Source organism: Solea senegalensis, linkage group LG11 (assembly GCF_019176455.1).
Source record: "Solea senegalensis isolate Sse05_10M linkage group LG11, IFAPA_SoseM_1, whole genome shotgun sequence".
In the NCBI taxonomy this organism is placed as follows: Eukaryota; Metazoa; Chordata; class Actinopteri; order Pleuronectiformes; family Soleidae; genus Solea; species Solea senegalensis.
Window position 1 is genome coordinate 13,884,223 of NC_058031.1, and position 25,252 is coordinate 13,909,474.

At 40.8% G+C, this 25,252-nt stretch overlaps 1 protein-coding gene across 1 annotated transcript in view; it reads right to left on the reverse strand.

The window, feature by feature from the left end:
* Positions 1 to 41: 41 nt before the first annotated feature.
* Positions 42 to 25,252, reverse strand: part of LOC122777645 (contactin-3-like) — a 37,476-nt gene continuing 12,265 nt past the window's right edge. Inside the window, exons 8-23 of the mRNA XM_044038995.1 lie at positions 24,786 to 24,970; positions 23,718 to 23,854; positions 20,520 to 20,649; positions 19,988 to 20,138; positions 18,762 to 18,889; positions 17,429 to 17,598; positions 15,919 to 16,036; positions 11,612 to 11,770; positions 10,553 to 10,702; positions 10,299 to 10,369; positions 8,604 to 8,838; positions 8,002 to 8,111; positions 6,546 to 6,732; positions 6,222 to 6,334; positions 5,973 to 6,141; positions 42 to 3,884 (exon numbers count right to left, since the gene is read on the reverse strand). Coding sequence (XP_043894930.1) covers positions 3,787 to 3,884; positions 5,973 to 6,141; positions 6,222 to 6,334; positions 6,546 to 6,732; positions 8,002 to 8,111; positions 8,604 to 8,838; positions 10,299 to 10,369; positions 10,553 to 10,702; positions 11,612 to 11,770; positions 15,919 to 16,036; positions 17,429 to 17,598; positions 18,762 to 18,889; positions 19,988 to 20,138; positions 20,520 to 20,649; positions 23,718 to 23,854; positions 24,786 to 24,970 — 2,311 coding nt within the window. The 3' untranslated portion in view covers positions 42 to 3,786. The remainder of the gene's footprint in view (positions 3,885 to 5,972; positions 6,142 to 6,221; positions 6,335 to 6,545; positions 6,733 to 8,001; positions 8,112 to 8,603; positions 8,839 to 10,298; positions 10,370 to 10,552; positions 10,703 to 11,611; positions 11,771 to 15,918; positions 16,037 to 17,428; positions 17,599 to 18,761; positions 18,890 to 19,987; positions 20,139 to 20,519; positions 20,650 to 23,717; positions 23,855 to 24,785; positions 24,971 to 25,252) is intronic.

The window sequence follows — 25,252 nt, forward strand, 5'->3', positions numbered from 1 at the left end:
ATCCAAGACCAAATCCTCAGTGAATTGTTTTTATTAACTCCCTCATTTAGAAAACACAAATGCACCAAACAATATCACACATGCACAGCTTCAGCATATCAAGATCAGCCGACATCTTTTCATTGTGAAAAAGTTTAAGCCACGATCTCACAGAGATCAGAAGGACATCAAAATACTGTGGAGTCACAACAGAAAGGCCAAGCGTTGTCACCCAGAGCGGTAATTGTGGTTTTTCATCAGTCTTTATGGAATTACAAGTCCTTTTGATTTGATTTTCTGATTAATTCTGAAAAGAGCAAGAAAACGGTAAAGGTTATTTGTATAAAAAGACAAACTGCACCGATTTACCACCTTGTAACAGGTAGTCTGCGTGGCACGGCACCAAAGGGCTGTTTAATAACAGCTCCTCGGAAATGTTTTTTTTTTAATTCATTTTAATGAAGAATTAGAATTGGAAGTAGGACACCATATTTTTGTCTCCCACTTAGGGACTTTGCTTCAGAGCACAACAAACAAACAGTATGTCAAGTAAACTGTATGAGGGAGAGAGAGACAGAGAGAGAGACAGAGGTCTCACATTGCCCTCGCTTTTAAATTAACCAACACTGTTTCTTGTTTGGCATTTTTAAGGGTTAACACTTGACCTTTGTGCAGAATTTTTGGAGGAAAATATGAAATAAACAATCAGGAACCATAGCAAACATTTAAAAAAAAAAGAAAAAAGAAAATCAAAGTTAAAATCTAAACATCTCACAGTACTGATACAATACAAAACAAAGAGGTTGGCGACGCTAGTATGTTTCCAAGACACAAGTTCATAAAGTGTGTACTGTTGTCTTTTTTCAGTCCATGTCATTAATGAATTAGCCAGAAAGATGCATTTCCTGTGTAAACATCTGTAAGCTCAACAATGACAGTGTGTGAGATGAAAGAATGGATACAGATTAACCACACATTAAGCCACAAAAACAAAATAACAGGATTCAAAGACTGCTTTCCCAAAGGTAATACACTCATTTTTCACATTTAATAAAATTGTAATCATGTGAGGTGCCCCTTGACCACTTCTTCCTGTGCACTAGCAATCCATTGCACTTTGACAGAAGAACAGACACTTGGTCTGCTTCAATTTTTCTCGACACTTCCTATTGTGAACTTCTTTCACTCCATTTTAATGTCTGTGACTCTTCAGCTGTTTGGAGCCATGAACCGAGGAGGAAAAAAGAAAGGGGTTTGAACAATTTTCAGAGGTTTTTAGGTCCTCCTAAAACACTTGTCCGTGACACTGTGGGGTAAGGTAACACAAACATGCACGCACATTTGCACACACACACACACTGATTTAGTCCTCCCTGAATCCTGATATATTAGTCTTGTGTGGGTGTCATTAGTACCATTACTCCTATGCCCTTTACCTCAGTGGCCCCCCCTCAGGCCTGCACTCATTTATTAAACTGCTTTCATGTCGGCTCAATCGTGGCACACACCAGGCTTTCCATTCATCAAGTCAGACTGTTCAAGAGACCCTCGTGCCTTGTGCTGACAGACCTGTGATCGGTCTGCTCCTGCCATTTGTGAGCGGTTCAAAGATACAATGGAGCAGGTCTGTATACCTGAGCAGTGGGACGCTTACGCTGAAGTACACAAACGAACAATGACAACACATATCGCATAAAAAAAGCCAATACGACTGACGACAAAGAACAGAGTCACACATTAAAACACAGCTGACCGTACATTTTTGCCAAGTAACATCTAAGCTGGTGGCTAGATTTAATTTATCAGACTGGCACAATAGGCAGCACTTTAAACCCCTCGTCTCCACTGTCGGGGCAGATGATGCACATTGACTGGCACTGACTGCACACATGTATCCAGGATAAGGCCGCAAATAATGATTGTTTTCATTATTGACAAATCAGAAAGTCGTATTCCCTATTAACAGTTAAAATAGCACAAAATGTGTCTCATTGTTTTTTGGTGATTAGAAACTAGTGCACCAGACTTGAAGTGTTGATATGAAATCATCTTTTGACAACTTGACAACTTTGCTTTGGACCAAATCTCAAGTCTTAATCAGTAAAAAAGAAGTTTATGCTGATGATCAGCCTTGAGAAGAAACTTGATAACAACAAACTCCTCACTCGCAGATATGGTTTTTAAATGTGTCCGTCAAATGACTTCTCCAAGAGTTTCCAAGAACGAGCGTACTCAGCTGTTCTGATAATATGCTCTGATATCATATTGTAACGTTGTTGTTTCATGATTTTAGTGCCTTCAGTGTAATTAAGCTTTAAACAAAATAGCTCAACATATGTGAAAGATGTGCTTATTCTCTTTCTTGTTCAGAGTTAGATGGAAAAATCAACAGCACCCTCATGTCTTTGCTTTAACTTTGGAGCACTATAGCGATTCTGATGAATGACATTGGTCCCAAATCGAGGCAACAAAGAAGATAGAAGATGGTAATTAGTGAGCGAACATAGGTGCGGATAGTTGTTTTTCTGGACACTGGACAAAGACAAGGGGAACCTCTTGACCCCAGTCTTTATGTCCATATCTAGTAAGAGTGATACTGGTCTTCTCCTCTGATAACAAACATTATGCGTATTTAGAATGATTAAGGATTTGAACTCATTTGAACTAAATGGACGGACTGAAATACTCCGACAATCAACTGTTTGGTGCTCATCTACGTATATCTTAAGATACTGGTATTACTGCATATTACTGCATACTCCGTGTAAAGGTGGGATGTAAATTATTGGTGAATAACTGAATGACTGATATTTTGATTTGCATGGTTTTATAGCAGTTTTTTGGCAAATGACCACGGTCTTAAGTGGGATAGCACATTCCAAGGCAGACTTTGTGGATTGTAATAGAACAAACACCTTGGTGGATATTATACCCTTCATTAAAAAAAACAGCAAATGCTCATATTTGTGAAGCTGGAACCAGTGGATGTGTGGAGTTCCTTTTGACAAATGACTTCTATGATTGCCATTGATACATATTTCTTGATTGGCTGGTTGTAATACCTGTAAATACCAGAAATACCCCCGTACTGCTGTGTATAGGCAAAGTCAGATCAACCAATCAGTGGAGCCTCCACAGTACATTCAGCTTTCCAGGATCAAATGACAAAAATTAAATGGCACTGAGGGCTATTCTATGAGTTTCACATGGGATTGAACTGGAATTGAACGCATGTAAAGATGAACATGGCTGCAGGATGATCGGAAACCCCATCACTGACTCGTGTTTATAAGTGACGCCGTTACGAGGATCTCCAAAGGCACAGGCACGGGTGAATGAGCATGTTCCGACTCGCCAAATCATTAGGAGAAGAAATCCTAAAATATTCAAAAATACAATGTACAACATCCCATCATGGCCCTCTGTAATGTACGCCGAGACCTTCAATAATAAGAAACCGTGCAGAATAAAGTACTGAGGAAAGCATGTGGCTATTTTAGCGACAACAATGAGAAGGCTGAAAACTACTTTGGCACATGAATGGAAGTAAGGCATCTGTTATCATTCTAGAGTCCAAAAGAAAATGGCTAAAATGGAGCATTGTTCCCAACCAGCAAAAATATCAAAACGAAAAGAGGAAAAAAAAACAAAAAAAAAAAACACAAGCATTTACTGTTAATTAAGTATCTGACAGCACACTCCACTTTTGTGCTTCCTCATATCTGCAAATTCCGGCAGCAGTGCCAGAGAAGAGATGAACAGAAACAAAACGGAATTAAACAAAGGAGAACAAAGTCTGTCACTGTGTCATGACGTTGACCTGAATGTTGATATTGCAAGAGTGAGGAGCAGGGGGAGGGATGAGATGTCCACGCTCCAAGCTCTCGAGCCACGGGCACTCATACCTGCAACACAAAATACCACAGAGCTGTGAAAACCTGCACAATGAGTCACACACACCTGAAAATAGTCAGCAATGATTTCGTCTCAGCGTTGTCTCGCGCACACAACTGAATGAAATCATTTCTTCATTTTCAATATCTACAATAACAGCCTATATACATCCATCCATCCATCAATAATCTACCACTTTATATGCTTACAAATTAAAGACAAAGACAAGTTTACACGTAATATAAAGGATGTGTTGCATCGTACATCGAGGAGGAAGAACGTTTCAATTATTAGTTTCGACCCTTTTTTCGCCGACTAATACATACCAGTGATTATAATATTAACATGAACAGTCTTCACCCGGCCCTGTCCCTTGTGTCCTCTTCTGTTACCAAGTGTCCTCCTTCACAACATCCATGAACTTTCTCTGTGGTCTTCCTCTTTTCCTCCTGCCCGGCATCTACATCTTTAAGATCCTTAAGGTCCAGTATAATCCCTATAACTTCTCGGCATGTGAGCAAACTGTCACAGCCTTGACTTTCTTACTTTATCTCCAAACCATTCAACTTGAGCTGTCCCTCGAACATTTCTAATCCAGTCCATCCTGGTCACCTCCAACAAAAAATCTCAGCATCTTCAGCTCTGCCACCTCCTTTCTTTTTGACAATGCCTCTGTCTCAAAGCCATACATCATCTCGCAGGTCTCACTACCAATCTTGTGGACCTTCTCTTTCACTTTTGCTGCTGTCCTTCTGTCACGCATCACCCCTGACACTCGTCTCCACCCCGCCTGCACTCTCTTCTTCACCTCTCTTGTGCACTGTCCATCATCTTTGCATCTTCACCGTACCACCTACCTGTCTCACTGTCATTCACACACAGGTGTTCTGTCTTGCTCCTACTTTCCTCTTCTCTCCAGTGCAGCCCTCCACCTCTCCACACTCTCTTCCCACCTGTCCTTTACTCTCACTACAGATTACAATATAATCTGCAAACTGCATGGAGACTCCTGCCTGACCTCACCTGTCAACCTGTCCATCATCACTGCAAATAAGAGTATATTAACACACATCGTCATCCATTACACTGAAATTATACAACAATTATACACTAACAAATTTAGTGTATAATTATTGTATAATTCTGTACAAAAGGAGTTTAATGTTTAAGTGCCAGAACGAAGCTTGATGCAGTTTGCACTTATCGCCAGTTTAAGTATTTAAGCGAGTGACTGATTTCTCTGGGACAATATAACATCTATAATATATACATATATGTATATATATATATATATATATATATATATATATATATATATATATATATATATATATATATATATACATATGAAAAAAAAGCATATAAAAAGATGCACAAAAAAAACAAAATCTGATGTGCCTGGGCAAGTAGTTTCTATAAACAGTGCTCTCTGTTGCCTGCTAATGTGTTTTCCCACATATTTTTCTTTGCTGTACCAAAGAATCTCTGGGGGAAGAAGTCGGCAATATTTCAAATGAAATTTACTAGAAAACTCAACGTGGAATTCTATCTCTCTCAACTGCTGTTTTCTGGGATTCAACACAGAATATTAACAATGCAAATTAGCATTTAGAGCAGGGGAAGAGCCCCCCTGGTGTCCCACAGGACAGTAATAGCGTCTCGTAAAAGAGGAAGTCAACCTCTGCGACAGAGATGGATCGTGCTGCATATTTCAACAAACTATGGGAGAGAGGCGCTCAACAGGGGAGTGATGATGAGTCAACGGAGGACAAAATGTCCTTGTTAGGTTTAAAAAGTGTTAAGTGACTTTGATTGTAAAAGTGGATAAATAAAAACAAATTAACAATAAGATTGAGGTCCTCCTGAATTCACATTCAGGAATCTGCAATTTGTCTGTTTCTCCGTGGAATCAGCATATTTCCCTGCTACGGCTGAAGACAGAAACCTTCAAGTGTTTTTGTATTCCACCCAAGAAAGAGAATTGGAAAAACGTCAAGATTCAGTCTGAAACTACAACTTGAAACTGAAATTATTACTTGAGTATTTCTTTTGCCCACATAACCACAGCAATTTTGGTAAACCTTCAACTACTGGCTTACTTAATTGGTGGATTCGTATGGGATCCGATGTCGGGCCGAGCCCTCCTTCGCTCACTGTCTGAATGTAGATGATGTAGTCATCCTCTTCTTTGGGAAGGGTCAGCTCTGCGGTGGAATTGGCTGTTGTGAGCGTGTTTACCTCTTTGTGTCTCTGTCTCCTGTATGACAGCTGAATGGGGGAGAGAAACAAGGTGGTCAAGGCATTGTTAGTATGAATGAGTAAATACACGGAGAGGATAAAAAGCTCACCTGGTAGCCTGTGACTTCACACTCAGATTCCATTGCCGCCACGGGCTCCCAGTACAGAGACAGCTGAGAGCCAATTAGGGTCCATTCAATGTTTTGTGGAGGTTGGGCTGGTGCTGCATAATCAAAAGATGTCTGTTAATCAGCACGGGAACATAACACTGTCACATCCTCATACTAAATTTGAGGTTTTTTTTGTTGTAAATGCAAACATGCCTATTATGAACTTCTATCCTCTGAAAAAAGACTTGATTCAAACTGTTCCCTAGATTATTATCAGTGCGGACACAAAATCAAACCTCTGGAGCAGCAGAGTTTGCAACTTACGTGGCTTTTTTGTGGTGACATTGATTGCAGGGAGGAAGGGCCCGGTGCCTGCTGTGTTGAAGGCGCTGACTGTTAGGAAATACTGCGTGTTTCCTGCCAAGCCACTCACTGTGACCGACGTTTGGTTCCAAGGCACCCTGACCTTCCCCATGGTCTCTGGTTTAGTGTCATCTTCCCAGTAAACCACCTGTTTGGGGGCAGAGAGCATGTTATCTGGGATGTATCTATGGTGTGTGGTTTACTTAACTTCAGTAACTTAAGTGTACTTTCGATCACTTGCATAATTTGTAGTTGTTTTTGAGGACCTGGGAAACATGTGGTGGTGTTGCGTCATTGCCTCTCGGTATATCGTCTACCTGACATTATGAGGATGAATGTAGTTTTACAACTCTTGTTGTAGTTACGTTTCACTGTTGTTTTTGTTGTTTTCACTGTTGTTCAAAAAATCAAAGAGAGGCACAAAAGGGCAGAAATTAACCTTTAGTTTCCCCTGCTGCGTCATCTATAGATTTCCTGATAAATCAATTAACCATCGGATCAATAATATGACACAAATAAAATAAGGAAAATGTTAATTGCAATTTCCCAGAGCCCAAGTTGATGTTATGGCCAATCGACAATCAAATTCCTCAACGTATTGAAAGTTAAAATCATCAATATGAACAACAAATATTCTTTTCCAGCACTGACACCAGACACGCTGATAAAGTCCCATTCAAGTGGTCTTAGGCTTGGATCAGAGTGAAATGTAACGTCTAACTATAAATATGCATTTACGGTGATATTGATATTTTGTTCACATCTTGTTGTTTGTGATTTTGTTTTTCATTATTCAGTGTTCGCTGATGCTGAGATTACTGAGGCGGCTCAGATGGAAAACTGTGACAAAAACTTTACTTTGCACATGAAAAGATGGAGACATCTTTGATTTTACTGAGCAAAAGAACAACACCACGCTACATTAAAGCCCGATTATTCAGTCTGAAGCAAAGAGACAAAGCAATTTGGGTGTCCCAGTTTTTTGAAGGTAAGAGAGACTGTAATCTCTCTACAAATTAATACTTTAATAGTCCTAATTTATTCGGAGAACAATGATGAGACTTAGGATCCGTTCCTGTGGTGCAGCTGTGTTATCAATCCTTGGCAGTTTTCAGTAAGAGCTTCTCATGTGATATTATGCACCTTCCTCTTGCTCCTCTGACGTGATATCTGGGATAGTGTACAGTGCACAGTTTATAATGAGGCTCCTCTCTGATATCGCACCACCATTTGCAACATTAAAGCAACATGGACATGTTTTCTCCCACGTTGGCAGAAATAACTGCATAATCTTGGCTAAAACACTTATTTCCACCCTGACACAAAGTTCGGAAGTGAGGCACAACAGGGTCGACGATACGCGTTTGAATTTGTGCTGTGTGTGAGTTCTATTTCCATTTAAAATAGTAAGATGTACCTCATAGCCCAGAACCCTTTCAGGGGTGAAGGAGAGCGCCTGCCAATTCACCTCAATCTCAAAGGCAGAGAGACTTCTGGCCCAAACGCCTGCTGGCATCCCACTTGGCTCTGAAAACAAACAAGAGGAGACTGAGCACTGCTGTTTGCAGCACACACACACACACACACACACACACAGGCAGAACAAATCTCTTCCTTTGTTACATTTACAACTGCGGAGCTCTCTTGTTCTCTGCTTGGGTGAACCATAGCACACTGGTGCAGTTGGAAAACAACAACCTAACACCCCACCACACACTGACCTGCTCTCAGTATGTTGAGAGGGCCCACAGATCTAAATGCCAACTGATTTTTACAATGGCAGAACCATTCAAACGAGGGGCGATATAATCGAGGCACTCGGCGTGTCCTCACATGAATGTGTTCCGTTTTCTGCACAGTTCCATTTCAAAACAGGTTGGGTTTGTTTCCCTTTTTTCTCTTTATTTATCGAGCACTTTCATGTTGATGCAACAAAAAATTTCCATGATCTTTGTCCTTTTGAAGAAAAGGAAAATCTTTGCAGCTTTGAAAACATCCCACTCACATTCATCCCCTTACCTATCTCTGCAGAGTAGATGGTGACCACCGGGCTGAAGGGACCCTGTCCTTTGCTGTTGTAAGTGCCAACCTTGACATGAAATGGAGAGAAGGGCGTGATGCTGTCGTTGCGGTACACATAGCGCGACGCTCCGGGGGCAGAGGTGGCCACGTGGGTCCAGCTGACTTCTCCGAAGGCACGGAAAGCAATGATGTAACCAAAGCTCTCACCATTCTGTAGTTCTTCAGGGACAGGCTGAGAGTGAAACACAAAACTATAGTGATATTAAAACATATACAAACCACTCACGTTCACCCCGCCGCTGGGCTCACACAATCACCACCCGCTCTCATGATGCCAAAAGAAGCACATGACCCACAAATTGCTTTTGTGACCCACCTGACGAAATGAAATGAGCAGTAAAATGCCATTAAAAGAAGAAAAAAGAAAAAAACTAAACTCATTACAGCGCGTCCGTGCAGCTTTTAAAACGAGAACTTATTTCTGCATTTAATGAAATAAGAAAAATTCAAATAAGGAGATAGCTTTAGCCGCCTAATGACTTCTCCAATATCTGTGTATTTCTTTCAGCTCTGTGGTTTATTTCAACAACAGCAGTAATTCACCACAGATCCAAGCCTGACAGCGTCACTGTTTTCCATATACTGTTTATATATTGTTGGTGGCTTTCATGCAGACTCTTTAAAGGGGAATTTTCCAGTCTGGGCTCTGAATTTATAAACACGGCTGTGTTAGCGTGTGACGGTGCTCCAGTGATGTTGTCAGAATCTGACAAGAACAATTTGAGCCGCGAACTGGTGAAAATAAGCGCTTTTAGTCCACATAACGTAGAACGTCACGGTTGCCCCATAGGATTAGATTATATCCCCATGCTACCATGTCACAGTTGCTTGGACCAATGCCGTGTTTCCACTACATGGTCCCAGCTCGCCTTGCCCTGCCCTGGTTGGTTATTCATTAGAATATATTACCTCCTCAAAGTGGGCGGGGTCATCACAGTGTGGCTGCATGAAACCGACGTGAAGCAGTTGTTTTCAGTGAAACTGAATCGTTAGAATCACTTCATTAAAACGATTAGTTCAGTACTTCCCGCATGACCAGAGCACAGACTCCGTCTGACACAGTCAATGGACTGAAACTGGGTCTGTGACGGCGTGCGACGCTCACAATCGCCGGCTTTCAATCACCGACTCCTCTGTTAAATATTGAGATTTTAGAGATTAAGTCTTCAGAATTGTTAAGTCTTTTTAACTGATCTGGCACTCTGACCAGTCAGTGAACAGCAGTCTGAAGACGTAGCATCAACTCAGCTCGCTTGGAACCTCGCCAGAGCAGGTTCTGAAAAAAGTACCAGGTACTTATCGCTAAAGGAAATGCAAAATAACCGCCACGTGTCGAGGCGAGTCAAGTAGCACAAGTGGAAAAGGGGCTCAAGTTTCTGAAAGTACCTTTCATCTACACGCCCACACTTATAAACAAACTCTGGTATTCCCCTTTAACTAAGAGTATTATTTTTTTACAAGAGCACTATTGTGACAACAGCAGCTCCAGGCATCACTTGACCCAGAGCATGTATGACACCTGCAGGCCGAACAGGAGCAGGAACTTTTGTTTAACAAAAAATATTAAACATTTCATTCAAGAATATGAAAAAAAAAAAAACTAACTGTAGCCACTTAAGACTGTTGACTTACCTCCCATGTGATGACCAGTTCAGACCTGCTCCCCCCTCCTCCACCGACATCACCCGGCGCTGCATCGGGAACTACACAACACAGAGCTTAATCACACCTTTGGAGAGATTATGTATATATATATATATCTATATATATATATCTATATATATATAGGCTTCTCCAAATAGTACAGGAAGTAACAGAGGTGTAATAGGTGATGATTATAGTTTGATTTATGTACATCTAATTGAACAAGAGGGAATTCACTCCACCTGCATCCTCTGTGCGGGTCTTGACAGACACCGGGCTGGGCTCCCCAACACCAACACTGTTCTTGGCCAAAACCCGAAACTCATACTCCACCCAGGCGTTGAGATCCACCACAGTGGCTGTCAGTGTGTTCCCATCAATTATCTCAGGGACTGGGGCAAGAAAAAACAAACAAATACTTAACAACAGAGGGGAAAAAACAGATAATGTGAAATCATAATAAAGCAGCGTAAGGGACATTAACGACACTACAAATGAAAAAAGACACGCAATCAATCTTAAGCAACACAGACGGGCCCATAATCAAATTGACATTTGGGTTAATCCTTACAGCCAACGTTTTTCTCATTTACTATAATTTTTTAATTTAATAATAGCAGCTTTAATACACCTGGATTCTTTTTTTATTTTCTTTTAATGTTCCATTTCTTTGTGCACTGTTGCTACAGTGTGTTATGTTATTATTATTATTATTATTTATTTCATAGATAGGCGCTACACTGGTGCATATTTTATTGCTGTGTGTATCTATGATTTGTAAAAAAAATGCCACTTTATTCTATTTCTATTGCCTTTTTGACATTTGGCAATGGGCAACAAATAAAAATAATAATAATAAAAAATTACAGCAGTGTCTCCCAAATGTTTTACATGGGGACCCACTTTTTTAAAATGAAAAACCATCATGACCCAATTCATAATAAAAATCATAACAAGGCCAAATTTGAGCATTACTGTGTATATATGAATATATATGTATATATATGTAAAAGGCTGGAAATCATTCAGCTAATTTATCTGGTGATCCAAAAAAAACTCTCCCGCATCTAATCTGTGGGTCCTGACCCAGTCTCTAGGAATGAGTGAGTGAACCAAAACATTTCTGCTTTAAAACCCCTTTGGGAAATGCATTTGTCCAAAGAAACGTGCAACGTCTGCTTTCTTACTCCTCAAGCTCATTGCTGCAGCGGGCCGGGTGAGAAATAGGAGAATTTCCCCGCAGGGCTTCGTGAATTATCATCGTACAGCACGTGAAAATTCATTCTTTAAGTGCTGCCTACCGGTGTTAACCCTCTGCCAGCCCACTGTGAAGGGAGTCCTGGTCTGTATGAGGTAATCGGTGATGGGGCTGCCGTTGTCTCTGCCCGGGCTCCAGGTCAGCTGGGCTGTGCTGTCTGTCACCTCCTCCACAGTCACAGAGTCTGGAGGGCTGGGGGGGCCTGGCTCAATCAAAGGGATGGACACTGTGAGGTATCTCGCAGATGGGATTACGGAGCTCTGATGTCAATGTGTAAACTCACACAAACTTGAAAACATACATATATATATGTATACATGTGCAATTTCCTCCTAAATTTAGGTGCAATAAAAACGAGGGCAATGTGTAATTCATTCATGTCACTTACCAGTCGCTCCCGTAGCCATCTTGAAACTCACAGTGCATACTTCCTGGTTTCCCTTACTGTGTCACATATTATATGTCCTAGTTCACTGGAACACAGCCTATGCTGCCTCTCCTTATTTGTTGTTGTTGTGTTTCTCCTTACATATGTACAATTTGGCTTATTCCATCAGCCTGCCAAGCGGCTACATATGTAAATAAGCCTATAATCTGGCATTTCTCACGTTGATGTTCACCCTACTCAATCACCCTACTCAAAATAAATGAATAAATGAATCGAGATTAAGTCAAATTCATCCTCAGTCTGCAACCCTGCCTCTATTTTGAAATCAATGACAAAAGCAAACCAAAAGATTTGTTGGATTGGAGCTGAAGAAACGTCATCCAAAAGACATAAAAGGTTCATTTAAGATTTATCCACCAACATTCCCCCGACTTGTAATCCTTCCCTTTTCACGGTCCTCCCGGTAAGTGATCGATGAAATGGTAGATGTAAGCAGATGCTGGGAGTCAAATTAAAAGGTAAAAGATGAAGAAAGACCAGAGTTCTATCATTTATTTTCGTTATTCGGCCAATTAAGTGGTGTGATGGTTTACTTTGGCCTCATCCACTGTTTGCTGTTCTAATGAACGTGTCAGCTCATCAGAAATAATAGACCACTGGAGAGCTGTGAGAAAGGCCCGCAGAATAATAACGCCCTAAGCTCTGCTCACTCTCCTCGCTGCCTCTGAAGTGGTTTCTAATTCGGGAGTACAATGATATAAATTATTAAAGCGTGAAATTATTATTTTAATAAACGACCAATGCGATAAAATCACACAGAACCGATTTTGTATTTATGCTTTAAGTGCAGCTTGTTATTGTTGGTATAAATGCAAATGTAAATACTTCAGCGTGTATTCAGTATGCATGCTAAATAAGTAACTGCTGCACTTTTTTATTTTATTTACATAAGTCTCAAATGAGCTGCACTCAAACATTCGGCCTTCAAGCATCGACTTTAGAGATATTGATCTTTGTAAAACTCATTAGCGGCTCTTAATAAAATAAAAAAGCAACTTTAAAACACAGACATCATTAAACATAAAGCAGTCTTGGAGCAAAGAATCAGGGATCAATTCCCTTTTCCTCTTAATTATATTTCATTGGCTGAGGCAAAATAGTGCTGTCAGTGTCTTGGGGGTGTTGGAATAATCTGTGATTAATATGGACAGACTGGGCTTTTATTGAGAACATGGCACAGAGTAAATTAATATATGGCTGTATTATCATTAAGAACCCTTTTAGACACACTCATATTGTTCTGATGTGGAGTGAATATTAGCCTGTCAGAACAGAAGTGAATGGAAAAATGACATACGGCCGTACAGCGTTGTATTAGCGGCGTTGCACTGAGGTGTATTTCACCACACAGTGTCGACCGGGATGATCAACGGTGAGGATGCAGCTGTCAAACAAGCACAAGTGCTCACCAAGTGGTTTTCACACTAATGACAACGACACTATCTGTATGACGTGACCTTCTCTGTAACCACCAGCACCCACTTAAGTGTTTGGGAAACATCATGGAGTGGAATCCAAAAACCGCTGTGGTAAAAAAAAACAAAAAAACATAACAAACAACAACCCAGATTGATCACTCAAAAGTCTCTGTGTCAGGAGCAATTGTCATTATTGACCTTCAACGCTGTGAGAGGAGCAGAGTAAAAGAGTGGCAATCACATCCGGCAGAATTACTGAGCCACTGTCACCAGCGAATATCACACAATTACAATTATGTGTTTATGGCCTATAATATCAATAGCTGCCATGATTGTGATCCTAATCTTGAATGTCAACACAGTGTATGAACATATACGGACTGTGTTGACACTGTTCCTGCACTCGCTCTGATCATAATCATAATGAGTCCTGCATTATTCACACTGTTGTCTTAACATTAAAACCGCATTCTGAAGCAGATGTTAAGAGCAGCCACTGACAGACGTTACACTAAATGTTTCTCCTCACCTGGGAGGATGTTTTTTAAGCTCTGAGATTTCTCCATCGCAAAAGAAATGGCAGTGAATGGAAAATGTTGTACTGGCTTTGAAATGACAAACAAACATGTGAATCCAGTGTCGTCAGCACTTTGAGATAATCCGCACAGCATGGAACAAGCTTTTCGTCTGGAAAGATGAAAATGTGCCCGTCCCATGGACAGACACGCACACAAAACACATTTCTGTCCATTTCTGCAAAATGTATTCAGTTGCACCTCCTTACTAACATATCATCTTGTTAAAATTCTATTAAATTGCAGAAGATAAAAGGTCATCCGAAACAAATTAGTAGACCAAATGATATAACCGTTAAAGAAAAAGCGGCTAAAAGTAGTTGAAATTCTACCACATACAAATATGAAGTGATGCATCCATACTCATGTCATCACGGACACATGGAGTAACAGATCAAGGTCGCTTTTACGCTTGATAATTTAAGTACATTGGGCTGATAATTAGGGCTGCAGCTGATCATACATTTCACAATCGAATAATCTGTCGACTATTTTCTCGAATGAATGATCCGGTTATTCATTAGATGCAGAAAATGGTGTAAAATGTTTATCCGTGTTTCACCAAAAACCACAAAATTAGGACATCCTCAAACCAGTTTACTGTCAAAGAAGAATTTGTGGAACAGATTTTATAGCATGATCTTACTTCATCATGCTTCACTTAAAGAGTAAAGAGACCATGTGTGTTGGCTGTACTCGCTTAGCATGGTGCAGATCATTGTCGCTCACCCGCGTTCTTCATGGGTCATGAGTATAAAGGCAGTGGAATGGGATGGAATAACGACTGCTCAGCTACTATTTGACATGTGGCCACAGTCCGTCGGTTAGACTGAATCTTTACCTGCCGTGACTTGTTTTTGCTTTGCCCCCCAACATTTAAAGCCCTTTGATCCAAGCATCCACAGACTCATGACAGCTGCCATGAGCAGGACGTGTAAATAATGCACAGCCTGAGTCATCAACAAGTTTCTCTCCAGTCAATAGCAGGGCAATCCATTCCCGCGGCCTTGATATTGCTTCCCGTTGAAAGGCGATTTCCTCTTAGTTGTCAGCCAGTTGGAAAGGCTTATTAATGCCATTTGCCTTAGAGATCTTCAACATGCCAAAGTGAATCACGGCAGAATATCTTTAAAAGACAAAGATATGGATCCAACCTTTTCAAATCCTGACATCAAAATCATCCCTCACCTCATCTGACATTTAACATATGTTGTGTCAATTTGCTGGGCTATTTGGCGTATTGATCAAAGCCAGCGACGTCCGACCTCTCAATCTGCACACAACCCAAACCTGACTCTCCCTGAAACACACTGCGAAAGTTGCTCGGTTTTGTTGTTGTGCCCGAACGGAGCTCCCAATAACTGTGTCCCTCAGGAGCCACACATAGTGCATGAGTGAGCGCAGACAGGCATCTAAACATTCATCTGTCAAGTTCATTGCAGCAACACTGACAGTTGTACATTTAAATTGGAAAGAGGAAAAAAAGTCAAAAACAACTCTTTTTTTTACGATTTCACACACAGTCTGCTCAAGTTCTTTACTTGCACTATTGTCCCTGAGTGCAAATATAAAAGAAAAGCAAACCTCTTCAATTTGATATAATCATGCCACTACTAGAAATAAGAAAGACATAAAAAAAAGATTTTCATGAGGTTATGAGTATGCATTCACGGGCTCAAACAAAACCCATTTGATTTTAAAAGGCTACGAGAACATAATGCGGCCAGAGTCGACATTATTTTTTTTTTTGTCAGTAAAGCATTTCCTTAATGCTCCTAAATATTTCTCTGCCACAGCTCTGTCTGGTAATCCGTCCGGTTTACAGTCAAGTCGGTTTATTTCAACAATACTGGCTGTACTAAGCCATGTCATAATTGGTGACTGCAGCGTACAAAGGAGGCGTTCTTACCTTTAACAATCAACACAGCCACGGCTGACAGGCTCTCCACGTCTGTGTCCACCACGCAGATATATTTGCCGGCATGGTAAAGCTGAATGTTTCTGATCATCAGATCTCCTGCTGTTCTCTACCGAGGAGGAAAGAAAGCCTTATGTAACATGAAAGACAGCAGACCTTGTGACAGCTTATTAAAACATGTAGTGAAGCATGCTTATATGGCGCCACGTAGGAAAACCCTGCTCTGTTTTTAAAAGACAATTTACATCAAAGATCGGTCACACATATACTGTGTCTTGACTCTTCTCGCGGTCCGAGCCGCAAAAGCAAACGCAGAGAAACATTTCTGAATGTGAGAGAACCTACGGAGGTTCAAGCTCAGATGAAAAGGATCACAAAGACTGTGAGCAGCAAAGGGAGTCTTTGTGAGTGACAAGGCCTCTGCTATTTTGCGAGGTCACCGCCATGACCTTGGAGACCTGTGGCGAGGAACTACACCCGTAGTACAGCCGTGTGGTTTTTGCTTGACGTGAAAGGGAAAAACCTTCAGAATGTCATCTGAAAAGGACACCTGTCAGTGGAAAATGGAAACTTAGTGGTGAAATTATTCTCCCGGCATTGGCTGAGAAATGTGGCAGTTGTGGTTTAATGATGGAAATGAAATTCCTAAAGTAAAGTTGATAATCTTTCTGGATCGGGCTGTAGCATTTCTGAGGAGGGAAGTCTCTTCAGATAAGAGCATTGTCCGTCAAACACACACCGGATGAATCAGTCATTTTAAAGGGGTGTGAGTGTGCTCTCAAAGTGTTTTGGCAGTTCTGCCACGCTTTCATTCCTTTAAAAGACACCTTGAACGGTGTGTATTCCCTTTTTGTTATGACGAGCTGTGCAGCAGACAACTGTATGTCAAAGTGGGAGGACCAGCCCGAGTATTAAAAAATAGATTACTTCAGAAAGCTGAGCTGGCGGTATGTGAGGTGTACCTGTAAAAACCTGTCACAATCTGTAACATATTGTCCACATCACATCACATTTGTGCCATTTCGAGCTATTCTCTCCAAATGTGAGACAAATATTCTTCTCAGATAAAGGGACTGACTCTGTCGTGGTTCTAGCTCCACCTGTACTGTAGGTGGAGCTAGAACCACCTACAGTACAGTAGGAGGGGAGTCACTCCCTTCCTACACCTGCAGTCTATTCTCATACAACGCTCGACATTTTGTTGGGACAAGTTGGGTCTTACTGTTCTAAACCGAACTGTACCATGATGGAAACGCGGCCCTTTGGAGGACCTGAATAATCTAACAGAACTTGCTTCACAACCTAAAATACCTCCAAAGAAAAACAGGAAAGGGATAAAAAATCAAAAAAACACAATTTGTGACAATAAATCTCTCCACAATGTCACATCACAGCTGCCTCTTTTAACTAGTGGCTGGGATTAAACAGATAACAGCGGTACAGAGGGGCCAACTGCCCATTCACACATTCTGAAGAAGAAGTAGGACGGCAGGTCACTCACCCCACCCACTAACTCAAAGTGACCATCTCCCTTGGCGATGAGCTGTCCGTTGAAGGCCCAGGAGAAAGAAACGTCAAGGACAGGGTCGCTGGCAACCTGACATGGTAACACTATGCTCTCGCCCACAATGATCTCCATGTCCACTGGCCCCTGGAGGATTCTAGTCGGATCTGGTTTGGGTGAGAAAAAAAAAAAAACCCCAACACATCATGAGTGGGAGTCTTTTCTGACAGGGGCCGCCTGCCAGTCTCACACAGAAAATGAGACATTTCACTGCACGGAGATGAGCAATCCTTTGCTGATATTCTGATGCTGAAGCACACAAAGTGAAAAGACACTTGCTGGAACACAAGAGCCTGTTCTGTAATACACGGAGTGGAAGGCATCCAGTATTATCTACTAGATAAAGGAAGGCCTCATGAATGTGGGATAATGTGATAACATGCAGTCTGCCACCACTAAAAAGGCCTAATACTCCAGGCTGACAAGACGAGAATAATCTCTTGAAATCCTGATAGCAATTATAATACACTGCAGATCTGATAAAAACTCGTGTAATGGGTTCCTTCGTGCTCCCAGAACAAAAATGAGAGGCACAACTTCAAAGTCTACCATCATTTGACTATGGTGTGTCGGAATAAAGATGGTGCAAACCAAAAAGTAGGAGAATTTTGCACTCTCTCATTCTACTTTATATTGACTTTCATGGAATAAAATGCTATGCTACGTGTAAGAAGTTGTCCCTTCAGTTCATTATCTCGTAATAATCAAAGTCTGGGTCATGGCTTTGTGACTCTGACTACATTATGACTCCAATATAGTGACAAAAGTAAAAACAGATCTAGCAGCAAACAATAACAATTTTCACATTAATAAAAGCAATAAGAATCTCGGAGAACACTTAACTACTGCGCCAGTAGAAATGCACACACACACACACACACACGCACACAATACAATAACAGGGCCTGCAGAAGCACTAATGCTATCATTGCTTCCACTCAGAACACTTTTATTTGTGTTGTTTCGACTGTTTTTGAGGAAGACGACCATTGACCTATTTTCCTCAAACACCTTCAAAGTGCATTATTGCGGCCGCAGAAAAATGCAGCCGCACCAAACCCCTAAACTAAAACTGAAAGATGAGATTTTTTTCCTTTTCTGAGCTTAGCTAACCCATGCACGCAAAATCTGAAGACTTTAGAGAAGACAGAGGCTTCCCAACTGTTCTATCCACCAGTTATGGACTCGAGTCCTTGTGTTGATCCACAGTGAGCCACACATTCAGTTCACTGAAAGTTTGGAAATTCTGCTACTTAATAGTGAAGCTTACCGGTAACAAGAAGCCTTCCGGTTGTACTTGACATGCCAAATCTATTCCTAGCGAAGCATGTATAGCTGCCTGCATCAGACTTGCTAACGTTGGCAAGCCTCAGCGTTCCATCTGGGGAGAGTGTGATCCTGCAGGAGAGCACAAACAAAGAAAAACAAAAACTGTTTATATTCTAACTGCGAAACACATGATGAAAGCGTTTTGTCATTAGCTCTAAATCTGGGTGTGTGCGGCTCAATATCCTGAATGGCCCCAGTTAAGCAGAGTGTGAGGGCTGCACATGTATTGAAAATGTATCATAAAGATGTTCAGTTTTTCATGCTTAAGGCCAAGTTTTTAAAATGAAATTAATATACAGTATTTACATGGTTTTCAGTGTCTCTATACGCTACTTACTGTCTACGCTTGTGGCAAACCCAAAGCAGAGAGACACAATGATTTACCTGAGTGTTTATTCAATTATTGCAAGTAATTAGGGCTGCAGCTGATGATTCTTTTCACTATTGATCGAGTACTTGTTTGGTTCTTAAAATATTAAAATGTTGATCAGGGTAAACTAAACCAGGAAATAATGATGTTTTCAAATGTCTTGTTTTGTCCACAAACCAAAATGATTCTGTTTTAATGATGTATTTATTATATGGAGCAAAGAAACCAGAACATAATCAGACAGCTTGTTTTAATTATCGTTTCAACACACAAATCGGTTCATTGAATATCAAAATATCACAGTTGTTGACGTATTTCTTTTAATAATCGATCGCGGTCCAAAGCGCTGCCTTTATTTGAATAATTGCTCTCGTCCTTTTAGAAAGCTGAGAAATCTGAAAGCTTGTTTTAATTATTGCAAAAACGAATAAATCAATTCATATCAAATAATCAACTATCAAAATAGTTGACGATTAATTTAGCAATCAATTAAGTAACATCGTCAGCTAGGGTCGAACAATGAATCAAACGATTTTCATGGCAGCAGTTCAAGTTTTCTCTTTTTGACTTTCCTGTCTTGTCTGCAACTTAAAAACTTTAACATCTTAACCTTGCAACAGAATATAGAGCAGTTAGTGCCTGGGTGGTGATGTGTGATAGTGCTCCATCACATTTGAGATCTATTACACAGTGAATAACTGTACCCTGACTGGTAAAATCAAACCACAATTGGAAAAAAAATCACAATTATATACAGTATTTAGCCCCAAATTGTTCACCTGTATTGTCATTGTTACCTGTCATTGGTGTGGATGGGCAGGTTTCCTTTCTTCCATAAAATGCTGGCGATGGGAAAGGCCTGCGGTTTGCACTCTAAAGCCACTGTTGTTCCCGCCTTGGCTTTGAGCAAAGCTCTCAGAATGTTCCCTGTGAAGTCTGGAGGAGAGGCTGATGGGAAACAGTAAACGGATTTTAGTCTGAGCTGAGACAAAAAAACAAAGTGGTAATTAAAACAGACCTTTTGATACGTCTGTGATTAGCATTCTCTATTGGTAAAATGTATGGAATGGCAATTAAAAACTGTAACTTACTCATTATTCTATTACTTTTTTTCTATTTATGTTCCGTCACCCAATCCAAGTAAATCACAATATCCCAAAAGACAAAAAAAAAAAGATTTTTTAAATGTGTTTGACCCCACGAAATGATTCTCGCTGACCCCATTATCTGTTAATCCAGACAACCTTTACGAATGACAGTAGGGTGACCTTTAAGAGTCTTTGACAACAATGGCTTGAGGACTTAAGGGAGCGATAAATGCCATCCTACCTAAAACCATCAGTTCGGCAGCAAAATATATGACGCCATGTTTATTCTCTGCCACACACTGGTACATGCCGGCGTCAGACAGGGTCAGCACCGACACCGACAGGACCCCGTCCTCCACACGGACCCTGTCCTGTGAAGAAAAGGATCAAAGAAAGCAATTATTGCTGAAGACTTAAAGGTAGCTTTTGCTTTGCTCAGCCTCCTTTGGCAAAGCTCAATGAGCATTCGATTGGGTTAGTTGGACCTGTCAATAAGTGTAGATCAAGTCAGGATTATGTTGCAGAGAAGTAAGCAGTCAGACGGCAAACCACATTTTTGTTTTTCCAAATATTTTTCCCACAATCATGTCAACTAGTCTCAAAGGTGTTCAGTATTTTGTGTCGGGTGTAAACACAATCAGAGTGACCTGGTTTTTTGTCTGCATGGCAAAATTAAGATTCCTGATCCATTATATAATATTTGAGTGATGCAAGAAAAGTCTAGGTTTGAATCCTGGGGGCAGTGGCACAAAAGTAGAATCAAGAAACCAAGGATATCTAATCCAAGTCTTCTTCTATGTACCTTATTCCTCTCTTGTAAGTCGCTTTGGATAAAAGCGTCTGCTAAATGCTTGAATGTAAATGTAAAAAGAGGGGCTTAACCTATGCTACTGAGTTCATCTTGGCTTTGTCTGCTGCAGAAACGGCAAAGCAGGAAGAGAAGTGCACATTTTTTAAGTAGACCCTGACATCGATCACAGATTCACTGTTGCAGAAATGCCATTTCTTGCCAAGCGAGCAACAGGTAAAACACTAGATACATAAAAAAAGGCAACACAGCTTCTAAGATGAGGAAAAGTCTGCCAGACAACAGAGGACTGACAGAATGCATAAGTAGCCCAATACTGTATACTGTTGGAAATATCAATCAAACTGTGGTTGGGTGATTTTTTATACATCAAAATACAGGTGTCCTAAGAAATCCTAAAAAACTGTTGTGCTTATCTGTTTTTTTTTTATAAGCTCCTCATTTCCTATCCACTGCTCCATTGAAATAACTATATTTGCTATTCAAGGAGTGACTTGTTTTTCTAAAAAAGTTGTACAATCTTCATGTGATGAGTTATCCTGCTGCGACTGTAAGGGATACAGCACCAAAACAAAACTCCGGAACAACATCAACACTGCTATATGGTGCAGAATCAACAGGAGGACATGCACAGCACACTCAATAGACGCAGGTGGACCTGGATCGACCATGTCCTCGGAATGAATGTCTGTGATGAGTCGCATTACACTGGAACCCAGAAGGCAAAAGAAATCGAGGGCGGCCTAAAATGACGTGGCGCTGGACCACAGAGAAGGAGCTCCAGCAACATGATCAAAGCTGGGGGACCATAGAGAAGTTGGCCAAAAACAGACTGAAGTGGAGAGACTTTGTTGCTGCCCTATGCGACAACCGGCGTAATGGGGATAAATGAAATGAAGAAATGACTGTAAGGGAACGAGCTTGCTGGAATCTGTAATTCACGTTACCGACAGTCTGGTAGAATTCCACTTTAATGTAGCACAATCTTCTCTGGCCAGGGAAGGTGATGAAGATGTCTGCCACTAACTCTATCGCCAAAGATATATAGTTCAGAAATTCATACCTTTTTCTGCGATGTTCTGCATTGAATATAAGAATATAAGAATCTGTGGTACAGTTATTGTACAGCTCTGTAATGTGTGATGCTGTGACACAGTCGGCACAGGTCACAGATACCATTAGCGGAAAATGGATACCTCTTGTATAGGTACTTGTCAGGAAACGCCAATGAATTCGACCTCTCCTGAAACTCTCTCGAAGTATTTGAAGCTAAAACATCCTCCAATAACACAAATTGGACTTTATATCTTATTTCTAATCATCTCAACAACTGCAGTAATATTGCAGGGGAACATCAAACTCTGACAGCAATAATATAAGATCCATTTAAGATTAATATTGACTATCACAATTAAAATAACATTGACCGAATCACAATTTGTCTGTAATATTTTAATGTAGGCTCATTAAACTGAGGTCAAGCACATCCAGGCGCTCGTGAATAACTGTAAATCACATTTATTTACGATGAGAGTGGCGGCTGAATGAAAGGATTGAGCGACAGGATTAAGACATCCTTGTTGTTTAGCCTAGTCTGGACCGGACTAACTGCAAAGACTAAATCTCCACGGTAACTGCAACCGACTTGAGGTGCAGTTTGAAAGTATATATCAAATTGCAATTTTATTTGCAATATAAGTTTTTAGGTCTAACTTCAGTTGAATATTTACCGAGTTATAGATCTAAAATAAGACGGAGCGTTGCCGCGGGAGACACCATCACAATATTAATTGCAAAACTGTAACGCAAGGACGAGAACGTAAACATATGAATTGCTTATCATATTTATGTGTTGCATTTTTTAACTTGGCTTGAACTCAGAATCCAAAACAAGTGATATTTGCTAATTGTGTAATTTGTTAAGCCCTGACATTAATGTGTACACATTTATACACCAGTATGCTTGCCATAATACCTCTGAGGCTGAAATCATAAAAACAACAATATTGCTTACACTATTCACTTTCTGAATCTTGCAGGAGTGAAAACGTCTTCAATTTTTCAAACAATAAAATCCGACAGGTTATATTTACTCTGTATATCAAAAGCATTGTGTCTCACTCTAAGCATTATTAAACTGAGAGAATAATAATAAAACTCAAAAGCATGTTATAGTCTACATAATTTAAAGCTATGGGTATTGAAATACAAAAGGGCTCTGTGTATTTCTGGTGGTGTGGATATACCGCTGTATACGGCGCGTTTTTACAAAGGATTAAGTCCATTGTTTCTAAATTTTGAGGAGCCCAAATATACGCCATGAGTAACGAAAAACAACCCCTGACTTCAAATGGAATGGCGAAAATCTCCTGGAGGGACAACACTGATCCACTCAGTAAAACTGTGTAATCTGTCAGGGCAGGACAGACTAAGAGACAGTTACATTCGTGTCTCATCACCGCACACCGCAGCAAAGATGTTTACCCTCTCCTCTCAGAACTGCACTTGGAAAAAAAACGTCAGTGTGTGTTTGATGTCAGGCTCTCTAAAATGAAAGGATGAGGTAAAGCCTGAAGATTAAGCTTTTAAAATGAAACATCGGTCAGTGGCAGAAGACAGGTGGTAATTTACCTCCGGGAGAAGCTGTTGGCCGTTCTTCAGCCACGTATAGGAGGGTTTGGGTTTGCCGTTGGCTCGACACTCCCAGTATAGTCTCTCCTCTATGGCCAGGGCTGTGTCCTTCGTGGTCTGGATCCACTGAGGCTTGGCTGGGGACACAGAAACACACTCCAGTGAAATATCTGACAAGATCCAGGAGGGGTAAGTTTTGAGAGAGAAGAATGATCTTCGTTCAATTTCAACAGCACACATCCCTGAAAATCATAAAACATTATAAAAAAAACAAAAAACTAAAAAAACGGACAGAGATATAGGAGTGAATGCAAGGTGTGTCACTCAGTTTCGTCACTAAAATGTGTCGGCGCCCCGTGGCAACTGGGGATTAGAACGAAACACTGCACCACAGAGCAGGAAGCTGTCACGGCGAGAGACACGCACGCGCCGTCACTGCTCACCTCGACCTGTCACCTTCATTTTACGTATAATAAACTTAACCCGTGTCGATTTCCCCGTCCAGAAACCGTCTGCCTGCAGCTTGCCGCTCACATATTGACAGCTTTTCAGGAATTTTCATGGGAAGAGAGCTGTGCTCATAATAAGCACAGCTCACTTCTCAGGAACTGTACATGCCATCAGCTCCAATTTTCACAAGTGTCATTCTCCCTCTCTCACAAATTCAGGGGAAAACAACAAGTCAAGAGCTTGAAAATGTAATAACAGGAGCACAGTTAAAACCAACACAGCGCATTATATTATTATTATACTTGAAGGGGGAGTTGAACGTATAAGAATAATTTTATTTTATAGCTACTGGAGATATTAGGGATATAAATGATGACATTATCTTCTTCTCCTTATACCAATTAAACCAATTCTTGGTGTCAGACACTGACAGCGGCAGCATTAGCATCTAGTACAGGCACCTTTGTAATTCACACTGCATGTTTTTCATACAATGAGATTACATTCAGTTGCTCTGAGTCGTTTGCTGTTGGTTAGCGCTCGCATCGAAAAAAAAGAAGACAAAAAAACAAAAAGTGTGAATGCACCATTTGGAGATCCAAGCAGAAGTCACACTACCATAGAAAGCCAGACGACCGGTGGCGGTGTTCTTCCCCATCTTGTTCTCGGCCAAACACTCGTATCCTCCTGCGTCGTCCTGCTGGAAGCTGGGTATCTCCAGCACGGCGTTGGAGTACTTCATTTTGACTTTGCTGGGGAAGGGAATGCCGTTAGCCCTCTTCCACGTGATCTCTGGGACGGGACTGGGAAAGACAGAGGAAGCCATTTCGAACAACGTGTGCTTAGGTCGCAGGTGTCTGTGATTATAACCCTACAATAAATTGCTTGATAGAGCTGATTGACTGTATTTTGGCAGACGAATGGTTTAGAATCCTAGACCCGTAAATACAACAGCATGCTGCGCAGTATTACATTGCTTTCAGACTAATCATTGCTTGATGCCACACTCTAAGTAATAGCCACTGTACGTCTGCTACATAGAAATACAGAGGAGCCTTGTCTGAAATGTAAATCGGCAGAAGAGT